This window comes from Phocoena sinus, chromosome 3 (assembly GCF_008692025.1).
Source record: "Phocoena sinus isolate mPhoSin1 chromosome 3, mPhoSin1.pri, whole genome shotgun sequence".
NCBI lineage: Eukaryota > Metazoa > Chordata > Mammalia > Artiodactyla > Phocoenidae > Phocoena > Phocoena sinus.
Window position 1 is genome coordinate 61,199,999 of NC_045765.1, and position 18,551 is coordinate 61,218,549.

At 51.7% G+C, this 18,551-nt stretch overlaps 1 protein-coding gene across 2 annotated transcripts in view; it reads left to right on the forward strand.

The window, feature by feature from the left end:
- Positions 1 to 18,551, forward strand: part of FSTL4 (follistatin like 4) — a 456,287-nt gene that overhangs the window by 204,505 nt on the left and 233,231 nt on the right. For both annotated transcript variants that reach the window (XM_032628573.1, XM_032628572.1), the window contains exon 4: positions 3,164 to 3,412. In XM_032628573.1, coding sequence (XP_032484464.1) covers positions 3,164 to 3,412 — 249 coding nt within the window. The remainder of the gene's footprint in view (positions 1 to 3,163; positions 3,413 to 18,551) is intronic.

An 18,551-nucleotide genomic window follows, 5' to 3' on the forward strand; every position in this document is an offset into this window, starting at 1 on the left:
TTGGTTACCTTTCCCATTACTGTTTTATCATCGTCCTGGTAGGAGGGGGGAATTCATTCTGTTTTCATAACAAGGAGGAAGTGGTGACGAGGGCCTCATTTAATGAAACCACGCTTGGCCGGCGTCTCGGAGGCTGGGGTTGGGACCCCAGGCCGCCCCCATGCACGGCATTCTCCGCTTGTTCAGGGGGCGTACTGGTCGCAGACTGGGAAGGGCAGGTACAGGGCTTTCAAGGTACTTTTGTCTTAATTGCAAATAATTAGGAATCAAATATTTGCCAACAGCCCATTTCCATGTCAGAGAGAACCTGAGTGTTCTTGGCCACTTCGATGAGCACAGGTTGGCACAACTGTTTTCTTAACACTGACCCCTCAGAGCACAGCCTGGGGGAGCTACACCTGCAGGATGGTCAAACCTGGGCGTCGGAAGCACCACGTGCAGCGCTGGTCCTCAGAGGTGTTGGGTGCAGCCTGGGCATGTGGGTGTCTCAGAGGGGATAGGATCAGGTAGAGAGGATTCTCCCCACCCCCGTCCACAGCTCACTGGCCTTCCTTTGATGCCTGCCCTGGATTAGGTGGTCTCTGAAGGGCCTCGCTGCACTGCCACTCCTGTTTCTAGTCCCCTTTACCCCAGAGGAGGCCCACCTCTACGGACAGTTGCCTCCCCTTCGTGCCTCCATCCCTCCAGCTCCCCACGTGGAGGTGGCAAGGGAGGTACACCCCTGAACAGTCACGACATGCGGGGGCCCTTTCCACCTTCCCATCCCAGCTTCTAGCCTGGGGGTTAAGCACCGAAACAGGGAGAACAGCTTTGAAAACTATTGCGTTTCTTAAATCCTGAGTGAGGGGCAGGCTCAAGAAGACAAAGGTCCTGCACCCGTGGGGCGTCCTGAGGCTAGAGAGTAGGGCAGACCCTCTCAGGGTCAGGGGGTTCAGAGATGGGCCCTCGGACTGGAGGTGGCAGCAGGCACCTGGTGGAGGAAGTGGACCCCAAGGGTGCATTGGAGCTGATGTACCAGAGAGAGCCCAGTCTGGGCAGGTAGCACAGCCGGGGCAAAAGCACCAAAACAGGAACTGAAAGACCGGAGGCTCGGAAGGTTGGGCTTTGTTTCTTCGAAATGGGGTGGCTAGTGGGTATCCTTCTCATCCCGCAGGGCAGTTTATTAAAATAGTGACACAGTGCCAGCACTCTGTGGGAAAGAAACAAAGGCTGATATTTTTAGAGCTGGTTAGTTTCTTCCAAATAGCCTCTGGTGCTCTCCAGGATAACCCATTTTCCAGTAACACAGGAGAATCACGCTCATCTAACACACTCCGTGGCAAAGCACCCGGGTGAAGGGCCTCGAGCCCAGAGCCTCCCACTGCCGAGTGCCTTGGCTCCCCGCCGCACACAGCAGCTGCTGTTTCCATGGTCTCAGCCTTCTTGCCCGCAGAGGCAGGCTGCAGGATTGTGCCTTGACGGGAGGGTGCGCGCTGGGGCCAGTGAATGCCACCTAGCCTTCGCGGTGACACGCCAACAGCTAGCCAGGTGGATAAAGGAGATTCTCACGCCCACTTACAATCTGCACTTTTATACTGCTCAGAGATATTTTGACCTTCTAGTTTATTATGATTCAAGAAAAAGTCAATATTTCTCAGCTTGCCAAGGCTGGAGGAATTTAAATGAGTTATTGAATCAAGCAGTTAATCTACCGATAACTGACTTTTTCTTTTCAAATCTATAATGATGAAAAACAGACTCAACCAAAAACAAGATTTTTTTTTTTTTCCTTAGGCATGTTAATCCCATGGGGTAGGACTTGAGGCTGAAAGTTCAGTCTTGACAGCCCAGGCCATTCTGTCTTGCCAATATTTTGAAGAAGATTTAATTAAAACTTAAAAGCAAAGACTTCTGTGGCCATAAAATCTGCATTCATGTTTTAATTATTTGCGTCTTGATATCCCTTTATGATTCTCAATTTGCTGTCTGTTGCCATTAATGCCACGTGGCAATCATCCAGTTTTCTGGACTCTTTGGAGGAGTGTCGCGTTGGTGGGTAGATGCTTATTTGGCCCTCCATGTAAGTGTACCTTTTTCAGCAATAAGCCACTCTACTAGCTGTCCTGCTGCTTTGGTGTGTGAGCTCTAGACACCACTGCCTGAGATCACTATGGGCATGTGTTGGCACACAACAACATGGCAAGTGTGAGACCCAAAGGAACACAGCAGCTGCTGTTTCCATGGTCTCAGCCTTCTTGCCCACAGAGGCAGGCTGCAGGATTGTGCTAGAAAGAACTGAGCAGTGGACAAAGGCTGCTGGTGCCACCACTGCTGTTGTGTCCTAGAGAACTGTATTCTCCTTAGAGGGATAGGTCAACTTTTGGCCTCCCTGCCTTGGCTGCCCCCCGATCCTGAAATTCAAGAGTACCGTTTTCGGGCTTCCCTGGTGGCGCAGTGGTTGAGAGTCCGCCTGCCGATGCAGGGGACACGGGTTCGTGCCCCGGTCCGGGAGGATCCCGCATGCCGCGGAGCGGTTGGGCCCGGGAGCCATGGCCGCTGAGCCTGCGCGTCCGGAGCCTCTGCTCCGCAATGGGAGAGGCCCCAACAGTGAGAGGCCCGCGTACCGCGGAAAAAAAAAAAAAAGAGTCCCATTTTCTCCTTACTCCCTAGACCCCACCACGGCTCCCCAGTCCCTAACATATCAGACCAAAACGCCTCTGTTTGGCTGTCTGAGTCTATAAGGCAGAACCACGCCTTGCTACCCTTATCCCCCCAACCCACACCGTCTCCTCCCAGAGACAGGCAAGTGCTCCCTGCACTGTGGTTACGGGAGCCTTGGCTCAAGCCCTCTGTCCCTTGGAAAGCCCTCCTCCGCTCAGTCAGCAGGGTCCATCGGTACTTTGCCAGCTCCGTGTAGCCCTCTGTTTACTCCTCCCTTCCAGGATGGGCAGGGGTTGTGTCTGAGATGTTTGGCGAGAGCCAGCCAAAAAACCTGGGCTCTACACGGCAGGGCACTGCTTGTAGCACCCCCGCCAGAGGGGCAGGGGCTCCATGGGGCGCCCGAGCCCCCAGGCCTGAGCTTCACAGCCTCTGTTCACCACAGCCTGAAAGAGCCACACAGGTGGGCCGTGCCACACACACCTGCGTGCTCACGGCTGACCTTCTGTGTTTGTGTGTCTGGCAGGGCTTTCCGGCCACCGTGGGCTGCCGGCCTCCTGCAGGAAGAAGTTCTGCAGCCACGGGAGCAGGTGCGCACTCAGCAGGGAGACGGGGGAGCCCGAGTGCCGGTGCCTGGAGGCCTGCAGTCCCAGCTACGTGCCCGTGTGTGGCTCCGACGGGAGGGTTTACGAAAACCACTGTGAGCTCCACCGTGCTGCTTGCCTGCTGGGGAAGAAGATTGTCATCGTCCACAGCAAGGACTGTTTCCTTAAAGGTAGGAAGACGGCTCCCTGCTTCTATGCTCGTAGGTTTTGTCATGGATTTGCTAATGCCTTTCTGACAAATGACCCGGGTGCTGCGTCTTACAGGTTAAATGTGTTTTTAAAAAAAGAGAAGGAGGAAAGAGTCTTAACAACATAGCAGCAGCAGCATTTCAGTGATGCGTCTTCATTTGTGTCCACCTCCAGAGGCCCCTGCCCTTAGAGGAAGGCCCTGGGAGATCAGAAGCCAGGGAGGCCCACTAAGCCCTGGGCTGGTGCAGAGCATGGGTCCAGTAGGAACCGCCCAGGTCTCTTGCACAGGGTAGGCACTGCCCAGGTCTCTTGCGTAGGGTGGGCCCTGCCAGGTGGCGGCAGAGAGCACGTTGGCCCCTCCAGACAGTGTCTCGTGAGTCAGGAGACCATGCTGTGTGTAGAATGTGGCTGGATGGACCCCGCAGTCCAGTGGTTCCCAGTATGGTGGGCACTCCAGCTCTGGCCTAGAGCGGTCACCTGGCCTGTCCAGAACACCTCTGAGTAAGATGAGGAAGGCCCTGCAAGGACTTCAGATGTCTGTGGAGTTGGGGCCAAAGGGTTCATGCCCTCTGCTGGGCTTGAGTGAGAGGGGCAGTGCCAGCTCCCAATGGATGGTAAGAGCCTCAAGGGCAGAGCCCGTGGCTCTTGGTGCACGTATATAGTCTCAGCACGTGGCTCAGGGCCTTGCACCAAGACGTCAACAACTCACAGATGCTCAAGAATAAGAGCTAGACTGCAAATTCCCATGTTCATGTGGCCCCAGTGAATGGTGCATGCCACAGCCTGTAGAAATATTTGTGATGCTGAACCCAAATGGCCACACATGAATAAATTAGACGATGTGAGACGGGAGAAGCAGCACTTGGGCAGGTGGGAACAGGCCCACTGGCCCAAGCCAGGGGACGCTGGAGGTGGGGAGCCCACGTGGGGCTGCATGAGGTCCAAGACGTGCTGTGGGGCAGGGCCGGGAGGGGAGGAGAAAGCCTGGATGGAGCCCCGCTGCAGAGTGCTGGTGACACTGACAGAAAAGGGCTTCTGTGTGGTCACAGCTGGGAGCCTGGGTGCCCAGAGGGAAGGGCAGAGCTGTGGTCTCAACTTGCACAGGCGCCAGGACCACGTGGCAGGAGGATTCACGGTGAAGTCCAGGTCTGTGGGCCTTCTGCACCCCGAGAAAGGGTGCAGCTTTCCCACCTCGTCCGTGGGCCCTGGCAGCAGGGTCCTGGAGCAGGCGGGTCTCCGGAAAGTTGAGTTTATCTTGTGATGGGAAGTCTTGGACCCTTTCATGGCCATGCTTATGACACGAATGCTGACGTGCTTTAGAAATCATGAGGCCCAACGTGGAATCAAGACAAAATGAGCCCAGGAAAAATGTCCGAGGCCTGGAAGCCCTGCCCAGCCCAGGCCCACCAATGCCTTAGCAGCCGTGAGCACTAAAACACTTGACCACTTGCTCCAGCCTTATTGGCCATGTTGAATTTTGTAGACTGGCGTCCCATTCTCCAGTTTCCAGCATCCCCCGACTTGCATCTTTCTGAAGGTTTTTATTTCTGCATCAGACTGCGCACAGCCTCCCCCACCATCGGTTATTCAAACAGCATTTCTTATGTCACGTGAGGGAAAATCACCCACCACAAAACCTGCCACGGTGAGGGATGCTGGGGGAGAGCTGGAGAGCGTGCGGGAGGGGCAGGCAGATCAGGTCTTGCCTCTGCTTCGTGCTGATTGAATTTATTCACCGGATCCTTCTGATTCGTTGGGTTTTTCACCGATTTTGTGAATCCCCACCCACTCGAGTGGCAGACAGAGCCGCTCTACAAAACATCCTTTTTCGGTGGAAAGGGGTACCTGCAAAGTCCCAGAGGGACCTGGGGTTGCAGCCCAGTTCTGTGACCTTGGGTGCATGACTCCACCTCTCTGGGCCTTTTCCTCAGCTGTAAAAAGGGGCTATTGGCAGTTCCCACCTGCTCCGTGGAGAAAAGTAAAGGAGATGCAGCACAGAGACCACTTAGCGTGGGCCGGGTGTGTTACACGTGTCGGGTATTAATGACACCTGTTGTCATCATTTATCTAATTCAGTGTGGCCTCAGGCCTGGAGCAGAGAGGTGCGCAAGCTCTGAGGGGAATGCAGAGGCAGGAACAAGGGCTCTGACCAGCAGGTCTTGGGCCCGGATGGCTTGCTGGTAGATGGAGAGTGGGAGAGGAAGGTGCTGAGAGTCAGGCCCTCAGGCTATCCTGGAGATGCCCCCCTGGGGCTAGGGCTCCCCCGTCTGCAGCCCTGGCCCCATGGGTCTGGACCCCACGGAGAAGCCTTCACTGCCTCTGGTTCAGCATCAGCTCCAGTTCCTAGGCAGGAGGCCAGCCAGCCTCTCCTTCTCTAGCGTTTCCATAGGGAATGCCCAGCAAGCAGTAGAGATCTGTTCACTGGTCCCAGGGCCTTGGAGGGCGCGGAGGCAGCCAGGCCTAGGAGGGTGCTTTGGGAGCGCACTTCTCCACCTTCGCCAGAACCATGGCTCCAACGGGGAGCGAGGCGTAATGGATTGACAGAGGGCTGGGGGGCAGGCAGGATGAGATTCTTGGGAAAAAGCCTAGTGGGTATAAAGGACAGCTTCCTTCAGTCCTCACCCCAAGATGGCAGCAGAGTAATGCCATCTTGAGCTCCATTGATGATCCCGAATTTCCAGGGAGTTGTTGATCCAGGAAACTTAAAAACACTGTTTTCCCATGCAAACAAAAATTCTAAAATCATGGTGTTTCACTGTCTTTTCCTTCTAGCTTTACAAAGAGAAGTTATGACTTTACTCTCTGGGGCTTTCTCTGCCCCCAGAAGTCACTATATTAGGACGGTCCTTATGGGGTTGGAGCACGTAGAGCAAGGGGGATGGGGACGTGGTGGTGGGTTCCTAGGTGAGGCCACCGCAGTTCAGAGCACTCGCTCCGCCACCAGAGCCCCTGAGCCCTCACTGGGGTGCGGAGGGGGTTCTCATGGGTACCGTCTGGGGACATGACACTAACCCCTCTGCCAGGGAGGAGACGCAGCATTCGAAGCCCATGTACAAGAAAACTTGTGGTATCACATTCCCGTTGCTATGGCAATGGGATACTGTGTGAATACAGAATGAAATATAACATAATTTAGGGATCATTAGCTGGTGAGAAAATCAAAACTGAACTCAGCAGCCTGGCTTCAGCGGGTGTTGGCAGCTTCCATACCAGCAGTCCTGACATCCCAAGCAGGGTCTCACTCGCTGAAAGTCAGGGGGACAAGGGAGGTGGGATACTGTCTCTCCTTCTCCTTGGGGCAAAATTAGAGCCACATTTGTCCTCGGTAGCAAATATTACCAGTGAACACCAAGATAGTAGGTGGATTTCTCTGTACCTTTAACTTCTTCTAGAGTTTGTGTCTTAAAAGTTATCTTGTGACATGGCATTCCTATTTGTATACTAGCTGGCACTTTTTAAATGATTTTTCTGACTCAGTTCTGAATTCACGCTTTATCTCCTACACTGTTGGAGAAGACAGGCTTGCCACTCAGCTATCACTCACCACTCCTGGCTTGTATTATCCCAGATGACAGTGTCATAGTTGGGCAGTTTTCCCAACAAACCATGAAATTATGGAAGAAAGAAGCCTGTTAGGGTTTCAGTTCTACACAGACCATTAAGCTTCCTTATCCTGCATGGAATTTGTAGGTACGCTTTGGTGCTTCTGAGGGGAGTTCCCAGGCTTATGAAATCAGAGGAAATAATTACCACTTTTTATTTTAAAAATTAAACATACTATAGGCTCACTAATAAACCTTCTTTCCTTAAGTGTTACTAAACACAGGAATAGAAACCCAAACATCTATTACAAGTTAGCAGAGCGGACAGATCTTGCTGCCAAAGACTTCTTTTGGGTATTTAGAAGCATAAATTGAGTCCCATGCCTCCAGGGCATTCCCACACTTCCACAAGTCTCGTCTGCCCTGCCGGGGAGAGCTACTCACATTCCCAGCTGTATCGGCCCCGCCCCAGAGAGGCTCAGCGTCCCACGGTGTGGGAGCAGCGGGCGCAGGGCCGTGTTGGTGGTGGCAGGCATCCTAGGGGATTTGGCCTCACCCTGCTGGAGCCGTCCCTACAGCAGGGAGGTGCTGGGGCCTGCGGAGAGACCCATGCTGAGGGAGCAGGTGGCACAGGACCAAAGGCCAGCCGTGGGGCCGTTCCACACCGCCTTGGAGAAGACACATAAGCTCTGTCTCACTTACTGCGTCTGTAAGATGGGAATGATGATAGCGCCTACCTTATGGTGTCGTGAGCGTAAAATGAGCAGCGCCAGTCACATCATGAGCGCTCTTCTCTAAGCAGTATCACAGCACTCCAGAGGACGGTGTTGTCATTGCAGACATCAGGGCACAGTCGAGAGGCAGACGCAGGAGGCTGTAAGAACCCTGCCCGCATGAGACCATGCTGGATATAGGCTTAGAGGTCAGGCGTGTGGGTGTTCTGTGAACAAGGGGAGAGAAGAGCATTTGTCCTCCACGTGTATTTAACGAATGACTGGAATTTGACCTCCAAATGATCAAACTTCTATCAGCTTCTCCAACTGCCTTCATTTGTTTTTTTTAATTAGAGTAAAACCGCTTTACAAGGTTGTGTTAGTTTCTGCTGTACAATGAAGTAAACCAGCTATACGCACACCTACATCCCCTCCCTCTTCCACCTCCCTCGCCCACTTTACCCCCCCATCTAGGTCATCCCAGAGCGCCGAGCTGAGCTCCCTGAGCTATACAGCAGGTTCGCACTAGTCATCTATTTTACACATGGTAGTGTATTTATGTCAAACCTAATCTCCCAGTTCATCCCGCCCTCCCCTCCCCTTCCCCACCCACCCCGTGTCCACATACCTGTTCTCTACACCTGCATCTCTATTCCTGCCCTATAAGTCGGCCTTGCTTTTTGAAAAGAGATGCAGTGAGTCATCCAAGTTCACCCCGTGAGCTAGTAGAGATGGAAGAGAAGAACCAAGAGCTCTTGATTCCAGGTCTAGTGGAAGTTTCTGGAATGCATGAAAGGCCCTCAGGAACTGTCAGTTGAGCCTGAGGGAGGGCTTGGCCCACCAGAGGATGAGAAGGGGAATGTCTGGGGAGGGAGCTGGAGAAGAGACCTTTGAGGTGAATCTTGAGAGGTGAGTGAGGGCATCCTGGGGTGCCGACGGGACAGAGCAGGTGATTCAGATGCAAGTCCTGGGTGCGGGGGGGGGGGGGGGGGGGGGGGCGGTGGGGGGGGGGGATGGTGACGGAGACTACAGGTGAATGCAGACAAGTGGGTAAGAGTGAGGCCTGTGTGCCAACCTGGGTAATTTGAACTCAAGCTGACTGAGTGTCAGATAAGATAGTCCAGTTTCCCGTTTCCCAGATGGAAACCCGGAGGCCCGGAGAGGACGAGTGCCTGCCCCAAGTTCCACAGGCTCTGTCGCTACAGCCCACCCTTCATAATCACCCCCAGCTTCAGGGCTCTTTTTAATTTGGTCCCAGCAAGGCATGTTCACAGCAGATGTGACTGCTTTATCCTTTTCCTCCAGGAGAATTTGTGGAGGGAGGACTCAGGAGCCATGGTCAGTGGGAAAGGCCTCTGCTGCTGGGCCGGGCCTCCCTGCTATGCAGGTCAGCAAGAGGCCCATCTGGGAGCTTCACCGGGAGAGCTGGCTCAGTCACCCCGAACCCACAGGGCCTCTGCACACCAGAGCACCAGACCACTTCCTCTCCCCTAAGGAAGGAGTGGGAAACTCAGCATCTCCCAGAGCTGCCAGAGGAGCCTGGAGACGAAGCCACAGAGCCTCTGGGGCATGCCCACTGTTAGCTTGCTCTGGCCTCTGGGCATTGGCCTCTACTTTCTCTCCAGCCCCCCTACCTGTTTCCAGTTTCTTCCAATTGTCCTTCCACTCCTGGCCCCACCTGCATTCTGTCCAAAGGCCGCTGCTGCTTCCCCAGCCCTTGCAAATGAATCTCTGTGTACCCTTCCGGTCCTTCACTTTGAGCTCCACACAGGGGGGTGTGGCCATTTGCCACCAAGCTGTCTCTCTTCAGAGATTTTTTTTTTTTTTTAATTTTATTGAAGTTTAGTTGATTTACAATGTTACGTGTACAGCAAAGTGACTCAGTTATACATCTGTATATTCTTTTTCATATTCTTTTCTATTATGGTTTATCACAGGATATTTAATATAGTTCCCTGTGCTATACAGTAGGACCTTGTTGTTCATCCATCATGCATATACTAGTTTGCATCTGCTAATCCCAAACTCCTAGTCCTTCCCTTCCCTACCCCCACGCCCCCTTGGCAACCACAAGTCTGTTCTCTATATTTGTGGGTCTGTTTCTGTTTCATAGATACTCATTTGTGTCGTATTTTAGATTCCACATGTAAGTGATATATGGGATTTGTCTTTCTCTTTCTGACTTACTTCACTTAGTATGATGATCTCTAGTTGCATCCTTGTTGCTGCAAATGGCATTATTTCATTCCTTTTTGTGGCTGAGTAATATTCCATTGTATATATGTACCACATCTTCTTTATCCATTCATCTGTCAATGGACACTTAGGTTGCTTCCATGTCTTGGCTATTGTAAATAGTGCTGCTATGAACATAGGGGTGCATGGATCTTTTTGAATTATAGTTTTGCCTGGATACATGCCCAGGAATGGGATTGCTGGATCATATGACAATTCTGTTTTCAGTTTTTGAGGAACCTCCATGCTGTTCTCCATAGTGGCTACACCAATTTACATTCCCACCAACAGTGCAGGAGGGTTCCCTTTTCTCCACACCCTCTCCAGCATTTGTTATTTGTAGGCTTTTTAATGATGGCCATTCTGACTTGTGTGAGGTGGTACCTCACTGTAGTTTTGATTTGCATTTCTCTAATAATTAGAGATGATGAACATCTTTTCATGTGCCTATTGAATGTCTATATGTCTTTTTTGGAGAAATGACTATTTAGGTCTTCTGCCCATTTTTCGATTGGGTTGTTTGTTTTCTCGTTATTGAGTTGTAGGAGCTGTTTGTATACTTTGGAAATTAAACCCTTGTCGGTCGCATCATTTGCAAATATTTCTCCCAGTCCATAGGTTGTCTTTTCATTTTGTTTATGGTTTCCTTTGCTGTGCAAAAGCTTATAAGTTTGATTAGGTCCCATTTGTTTATTTTTGTTTTTATTTCTATTGCCTTGGGAGACTGACCAAAGAAAACATTGGTGCAGTTTATGTCAGAGAATGTTTTGCCTGTGTTCTCTTCTAGGAGCTTTATGGTGTAGTGTGTTATATTTCAGTCATTAAGCCATTTTGAGTTTATTTTTATATATAATGTGAGGGTATGTTCTAGCTTCATTGATTTACATGCAGCTGTCCAGCTTTCCCAATACCACTTGCTGAAGAGATAGAGACATTGTTGAATGTCCACTGGGTGCCAAGGCTGTGCAGGACCTGAGGGTACCAGTATGATCAGGATGCCAGGCCTGTCATCATGGAATTAACAGACAAAAGAAGGTTGGGGTCTAGTCCCCAGTACCCCCACTGTCTGGGCCACTGTGTGGGGCTGCTGTAGCCAGAGATACCCCAAGATCTCAAGGACCAACGGGAGTCTTCACGGACCGTCTCCTTCTTGCAGCCTCCTCCATAGGTGCTGCCGGCATCAGTGCATCACCAAGAGCCTTCCAGCACAGTGGCCCTCGGGTCGCAGTCATCCCATTTATAGTATCTGCTTCCAGGATCAAGAAACATGACTTAAACATGTGTCCCCTCTGGATAGTTCCTCTAGGTTTTATGCAAGACAGTGTCCTGACATGAGCACCCTGCGAGTACACAAGAATGCTGTCAGTTCAGCACGTGTTGTGTGCTTCACAGAACCACCACACTTTAAATACATTCCAGTAATTAAAAATTGCTAATAAGTTATTGAGCTGAGAAAGTCTCCCACTGCACTGATTTCGCTGATGGAAACAGGTTGCAGTCTCCGAGGCCCCCCACAGTGTTCCCTGTTGTTTCCCAGCACCCACTCCCTCTTATTCCAGCCCCTACTTCTCTGTGTCCACTGACAGGCTCACACTCTTTCACCCTATAGCCTAAAGAGCCGGCCTCGTCCCAGCATCCCTCAAGGTACCATTTCACCTCTCCCCTCCTTCTCTCCCAGGCACCTGAAGCCTTGCCTGCGCTGGCTGCCTCTGCTTTCCCAGCTCCCTGGCGCTCTGCCCACCAAGGCCCGCGCCTGGCTCTTGTCCCCATTAAGAACACCGTATCCTTGTAAATGCCAAGTCCAGGTGGCACTTTCCAGGTCTGGTCTTACTACATCCCTCCTACATGGGTAACCATCAGTCTTCCTGGTCCAGCCCCTGCCCCTCTGACTCTTCACAGGCCCCCTAGTTGTTCTCCAAGCTCCTGGTCAGATATTTCTTCAAACCCACCTTCCATGTGGCTTTAAGAGTGAACCCTCCAAGAGGTAACTCTGACCACGTGCTCTCCTCCTTGAACCCTTTCATCCATTCATCCAAAGAACATACACTTCCTATGAGTCGGGTCTACTCTGGGCACTGGGGATACAGCAGTGCACAAACAGACAGGGTTCCTGCCCTCGTGGAGCATACAGACTTATGGGGGAGACAGTAAACAGAAGATGAGGTGTCTTAGGTGGTGACAAGTGCCAGAGAAGAGGGAGATGGGGAAAGAAGTTAGTGAGAACATCTAACATGAGAAGTGACTTTTGAGCAAAGGCCTGAAGGAGGCTGGGAGGTCAGGGAGGGAGGCATTTGAATATCCGGGGCACGAGCGTCCCAGCGGAAGAAATAGCGGATGCAAAGACCCTGGTGTGAGAGGTCTCCTGGCACTTTTGGGGATCAAAAAGGGGACTAGGGTTGCTGGAGCAGAGTGCAGAAGGGGAGAGACATCCAAGAGGTGTAGGGACAGATCATCCAGGTAGGGCCTTGTCAGCACTGAAAGCCCAAACTCTTAGCCACTGTGCTATGTTTTCTTTCTAATTTCCACCACCCTCACCCAGGGATGGCCTTGAGGGGACCTCCTTCTTCATCACCACCCCAGAAAGCTTGAGGGGTGTGCTGTGGGCTGGAAAAGACGACCTGTCCAGGAGCTCATCACCAAGGATTTCTAGGTTCACGCTTTAACTGAGATGAACCTATAGGGCCCGGGGGATTTCCGGCATAAGCCCCAAGCTGCCCAAGCTGCCATCAGAACTTCTAGCACGAGCAGCATCCTCCCTCTGGTACAACTTCTTGTTAGCTTGCGTGTCCTCCCGCTATCTTGGATGTCCTTATGAGTGGGGAAATGTGATTTGTCTTTCTATTCTTTGCTTATTGGAGGTGTTCCATTCATTTCTTAGATGAACGCACAAATTGATGATTATGTGTTATAGGGCTCACACAGTCCCATAGAGGGCCCCACTTGAGAGGATGGGAAGCCCTAGCTGGAGGCCCACCACGCAACACAAATCACAGGGTCCCGGCAAAGGAGGTGATAGATTCATAAGTAGGACCCTGCTCAAAGGGGCAGTGGGGGGAGCACATCAGTGGGTGTTGAGGGAGCACGAGGAAGGAGGGAAGGAGAAGGAGGTGGGGTGAGGGGGTGACATGGAGCCTTCTGCCCCCCGTGGAGAGGACAGAGGCCCTTGGTTCAGCCTGCTTAGCGCCATTTAATGGAACTCAGGCCAAACCTTGGGAGGCTTTGAATGCCGATCGGGAGTCACATGTTTAATTACTAGAGCGAGAAGTCGATTTGGGACTTCTTTAAGGTTCTCCCCTATTGCACCTTCAATTAAGATCAAGGCCCCCGTGTAGCAGCCGCTAAATGACACCACATATTGAATCTCTGTGCTCAAGCAGTTTATTTAATTATCTGTGTGACAAACTCAGCAGCTGTCAGGCCAGCCACAACTCAAACATGTTGACTCTGGGTCCCTGCCTGAAAGTGTTCCCTGCTTTACTGACAGGCTGACAGCAAGGCCTTTCTCTCTCTTCTGTACACAGGGAGTCCCTTTCAGGTTCTTCTGTTCCCTGACGACATAAGGTGTCAAAGGGGCCAGTGGCTGGGGAGACAGCGGGTACGTGAGTCCAGCGAGGCCTGCAGGTCAGCCTGCAGTTCTTGGTTCTCAACCCCCTGACTCACCTGCAGCCCCTGAGGCTGGCGTGGGTGCCCAGACTCCCTGCCTGCTTTTCTGGACAGGGAAGCAATGTACCAGTTTGGGCCATCTTTTTTCTCCAAAGAGAGGGAGGTGCACTTATCACTGTGCCAAATTAACTGAAATAAAGCAGGGAAGTTTGGGGGTGGAGCAGACGCACAGAGTGACCCAGGGAGAGGTAGGTGATGGCTAATCTCCCCTAGCAGAGCAGCCTCATCAAATGCGTGAATAAGGAGATCCAACTCTCAGCCTGTGGAGGTGAGTCCCCACCTGGGACAGCCAAGGAGCAGAGCTACAGAAAGCTGGGGCCCAGCCCCCTGCAGCATCCTGGGGCTCAGGAACCGCCCGTTTTCCTATTGTGGGTGGACTTGTGCCTGGCCCAGAACATGGGGTGTTCTTGAAGCTAATGAGAGCAGAGCTTCACAGTGACTCCCAGACTTGGGCACCCGGTCCCTGCAAGCCCTGCCCTCTGCCTTGATTCTTCTTGTGCTCACTTCTGCTTTGATGTATTCCAATCCCTCATTAATGAAGGTAAGCAGAGTGAAACTGCTTTCAGAAAGCTCCCCTAAATGAAAGTAGTAGAATCACTCTGCTTGCAGGTAATTAAAATCACCAGATGCAGTGGACTCTGTCCACTTGTTATAAGCAGGGTGTGTGTGTTGTGCGTTTCTCTCTGCAGCTGGAGGAAAGAGCTCATCCAGTGACCTGGCAGACATGTCTGTTTACTTGTCTTCCTTAGGGAATTGTGTTCCACTGTCTGTCCCTTAGTCCTCTCCTGCCCGCTTTGGTCAGCTGAGGTGTGGCCCACAGGCCTGTCTCCGATAGACCAGCAAATGCCTCTGTGAGCCCCACATGCCCCTTTCATTCTGCCTGGCTGAGTTCTCTGATCCTCTACCCATACCTCTCTCTCTCCCTGTCTCTTGTGTGTGTAGCTCACTTAATCATTCCTGTTTCCATTAAAATATAGCAAGTTCAAGGTCTTTTTTATGGGCTTTACAGAGACCTTCGCTTCACCCAGTCAGGTGGAGCTTGTGCACACCCAGCTCTGCGTGGGCCCTCATAGCTGAGATTGTAAATTTCTCCCCCACCTGAGCCTGTCCAGTGATTTCAGGAACCCAGGGGATGTTGGGTCTGATAGCAGAAGTTTTTATGGTAGGGGGTAATGGGCAGGTAAAAGGGGCTGAGGATGAGCTCTTTGCCAAGCTGCAGAAGGAAGAAAACCCCAGAGTGAGGAAGGCGTTTCAAAGTGGGACACCCAGGGACACCAGGATAGCAGTGGAGGTGGTGGCAGGAAGGGTCAGTGAGGCCTCATCCCAGTTACTTAGAGAGTGAGCTTGTGAGTTCTCCTTTCCCCCCCACCACCCATGAACAAAACCAGATTATCAAGGGTGCCTCTCAACTACGTGGCCACAAGTGTTGGTTACAGGGAAGTTACAACCCTTCAGTGGTATTTAGTGGCAGTGACATGCAAGTAGCCGTAATTCCACAGTCTGGACCATCTCGCCAGGGCCGGGATGCGAGTCAAGGGCAGTGAAGCCTGTTTGAACGTGAAAGAGAGGTTGGCATATTCACACACTGTTTTACACCCGCGTCTGTCTCCACGTGGATGTGTGCCATGACCAGTGAGGTGAGCGTGCTGCACGGAAAGGAAGTCCCGCTCCCTGCCACGGAGCCACCGCAGGCTCTGCTCGACAGGAGAAGGGGACGCTCGTATCTCCCGTGCTTCCCTGCATCTCCCCTTCACCTGCGTGCCTGCTCACCCCCACAACACCCCACCCCTGACAAACTATAGCAGTGTGAAGGTCTTGTTTACATGCCAGGCTGCTCTCAGCAAACACTCTACTCACAGGTTTGTTTTTCTTTAATGGAAGTATAGTTGATTTACGATGTTGTGTTAGTTTCAGGTGTACAGCAAAGTGATTCAGATATATATATAAGTGTGTGTGTGTGTTCTGTTTTAAATTCTTTTCCATTATAGGTTATTACAAGATACTGAATATAGTTCCCTGTGCTATACAGTAAATCATTGTTGTTTATCTGTTTTATATATGGAACTGTGCATCTATTAATCCAATACTCCCAGTATATTCCTCCCCCCTCTCCACTTTGGTTAGCCATAAATTTGTTTTCGGTGTCTGTCTGCTCATGGTTTTAAAGGAACACACTTTGCATTTTAAACTGTTTTGTGGCTCTCAGGGCAAACAGTTGTGGGTATCAGGAAGACCTAATGAGAACGGGCATATGTAGAGAAAGAAGGCAGAGTCCGCTGCTGGGAAGTGTGGTTTCTCTCCCTTGAGAAACGCTGACAGGAGCCCATGTACTCATTTAAAGAAACAGTTGGTGGGAAACAAGATGCACCCTTGAACGTGCCTGTCTAGAAGGCTGGGGAAGCAGTAACTCGAAGTGAAGGCTCCGCCAGCCTTCCTTTGGGTGCAGCTCCACAGGGACTCAGTTGCCTGCGATTACAATCACGAAAATTTTCAGCAAATTATTGTGATTTCACGCTTCTCACCCTTCTGAAGAGATCAGAGATTTGGCTGGGAATGCAAGGCAGGGTAATGGCTAATGCAAGAAGCTCATGCAGTGTGCCGGGCCCAAGGCTGGGTACTTTATTCCCTCGTTCTCATCAACCCCACACAGCCCTCCCAGATACGGACTATTAGTATTCCTACTAGGCAGATGAGGCAACCGAGGCTCAGAGAGGTTTAGTGACTTGCCCAAGACCACCCAGCCGATGAGGGGGAGAGCTGCACTTCAGAGTCACGTCTCTCTGTCTTTTTGATTTTAAATGTTACATGTTGTCCTAGCGCCTACTGCTGTACTGCATCTCTTATACCTATAGTGATTTTTACAATTAACAAAAGGAAATAAGCTTTGGAAATCATTGGACTTTGAAAGCACTCAGTGACGGTTGCTCACCATTGGGGCAGATGGTGCCTGTGTCCACGTTCTGTTCTGAAGGAGGGATTTTTCACACATGCAGCTGACGGGCACCTTGCTGTTAGCCACTCTTGTCTCAACAAAGAAATGGTGATTTTTTTTTTTAAACATTTCTTCCTTTGTAGTCTTTGCTCCTTCTCCTATGCCTTCTGCATATGTGCTGATTTTTATAAATAAAAAAGGACAGAGACTTTGCCGTGAGCCCCACCCAGTCTAACCGTGGGTCAGGATGAGCTGGGAACCATGTGTGTTCTCCTCAGAGGTGCCAGTGGACAGAGTGGGCTTGGGGCCAAGCCGCCGACCAGGCCTGCTGACTTGGCCTCCCACTGCGGCCCCAGGCGGGGTCCTGGGAGGACCAGGAACCTGTGGGATGGCCCGAGATGGTGTCCATGGAGAAGGGGATGGGAGCGGGTGTGATCAGGGAAAGCGCAGCATCACGCAGGATTTACAAGCAGCACCGAGGTATACCCTGACTTCATTCCACCTGTTCGCTCTTGTTCCTGGGGCAAGTAAAGCAGTGGGCCTGTTTTCAACATTACGTGGACCAAGGTTCACTCGTAGGCTTCAGGATTGTTTAAAAAAATCTATGGTTCTTATATCTGGCCATTCATGACTTGGCAGGTCTCAACAACTCAGCGTTTCATTTATTTCACAAGCACTGTGTGCCTGGCCCAGTTTAGGGGCTGGGGACTCAAGAGGAGTGTGAAGTGGCCCCTGCCTGTGGGGAGGTCCTAGTGGAGATGCATGTAAACCAGGGTGGGGAGCACCATGGTGGAGCACCTCCAGTCTCTTATGGAAGGAGGCGGGAGGCCTCCTGGAGGAGGTGCCATCTGGGCTGAGTACTGACCGATGGGTAGAAATGGGTTAGTCAAAGAGGAAGGGAAAGGGCCTTTTGGGCCAAGGGTTGGGGTGTGAAGCCAGTATGGGGAGCCACAAGCCACCTGCTGTTTCTCCAAATATGAAGTTCAAGGTGGGAGAAAGCGGCAAGAGCTGAATCTGGGGAGGGGCTTTGGCCAATTCTGGGCTAGACCTTGAACTTCAGGTTAAGGGGATGGGGGCTTTCTTTTGCAGGCAGGATTTGGGGGTTTGAAACAGTCTGGCTGGTGTTTAGAAAGATCACCCAGCATTGCCATGGGGAGCAGCTTGGGGCAGAGCCCAGCGAGGAGGCAGAGAGATGTGGGAGCCTGAATTAAGGGAGTGGGCAGACTGGGGAACTCTTCAGGAAAAATCAGTTTGGCAGGACCAGGGACTGGTTGAACACCCTGGGAGGAGGTGGGAGCGACATCAAGGCTCGTGGCCTGGACGGAGCGCATGCCTTTTCCACCGAGATGGGGACACAGGAGCAGAAGCTTTGTGAGTGGTAGACTCACCCCGTCTGCTGTGGACGTGAGGAGTCTAAGGCCCTGCAGGAAGGCTGGGGGAAGAGGGACTCAGTTTCTATAAAAGCCTGCCCTCCAGACTTCAGCCATTCCTGCCTAAAGAGGTTTTCAAACATTTTGGGGATGGCAGAGTCAGCCCTGCCTCCTACCCTTACTGCATTAGTCAGGGCTATCCAGAGACACAGAACCAGTAGGATGTGTTTAGAGAGAGAAAGAGATTTTTTTATATGGAATTAGCTCATGTGATTATGGAGGCTGAGAAGTCCCAAATCTGCGGGATGGGCCAGCAGGCTGGAGACCCAGAAGGAGCCAGTGTTCCATTGCAAATCTGAAGGTCGTCTGCTGGAGAATTCTGTCTTACTTGAGGGAGAGTTGGTCTTTTTGTTCTATTCAGGCCTTCAGCTGATTGGATGAAGCCCACCCCCGTTGTGGAAGGCCATCTGCTTTGCTCAAAGTTCATTGGTTTAAATTTTAATCACACCCAGAACACCCTTACAGAAATACCCAGAATAATGTTTGATCACCTATCGGGGTGCTGTTGACACATAAAACTAAGCACTGTCTACTCACCCCAGGGTTGTTCTAACTGTCTTCGTCAGACCTTAGCCAGTCCTCGTCTAACTGTAAGTATAGGCCAT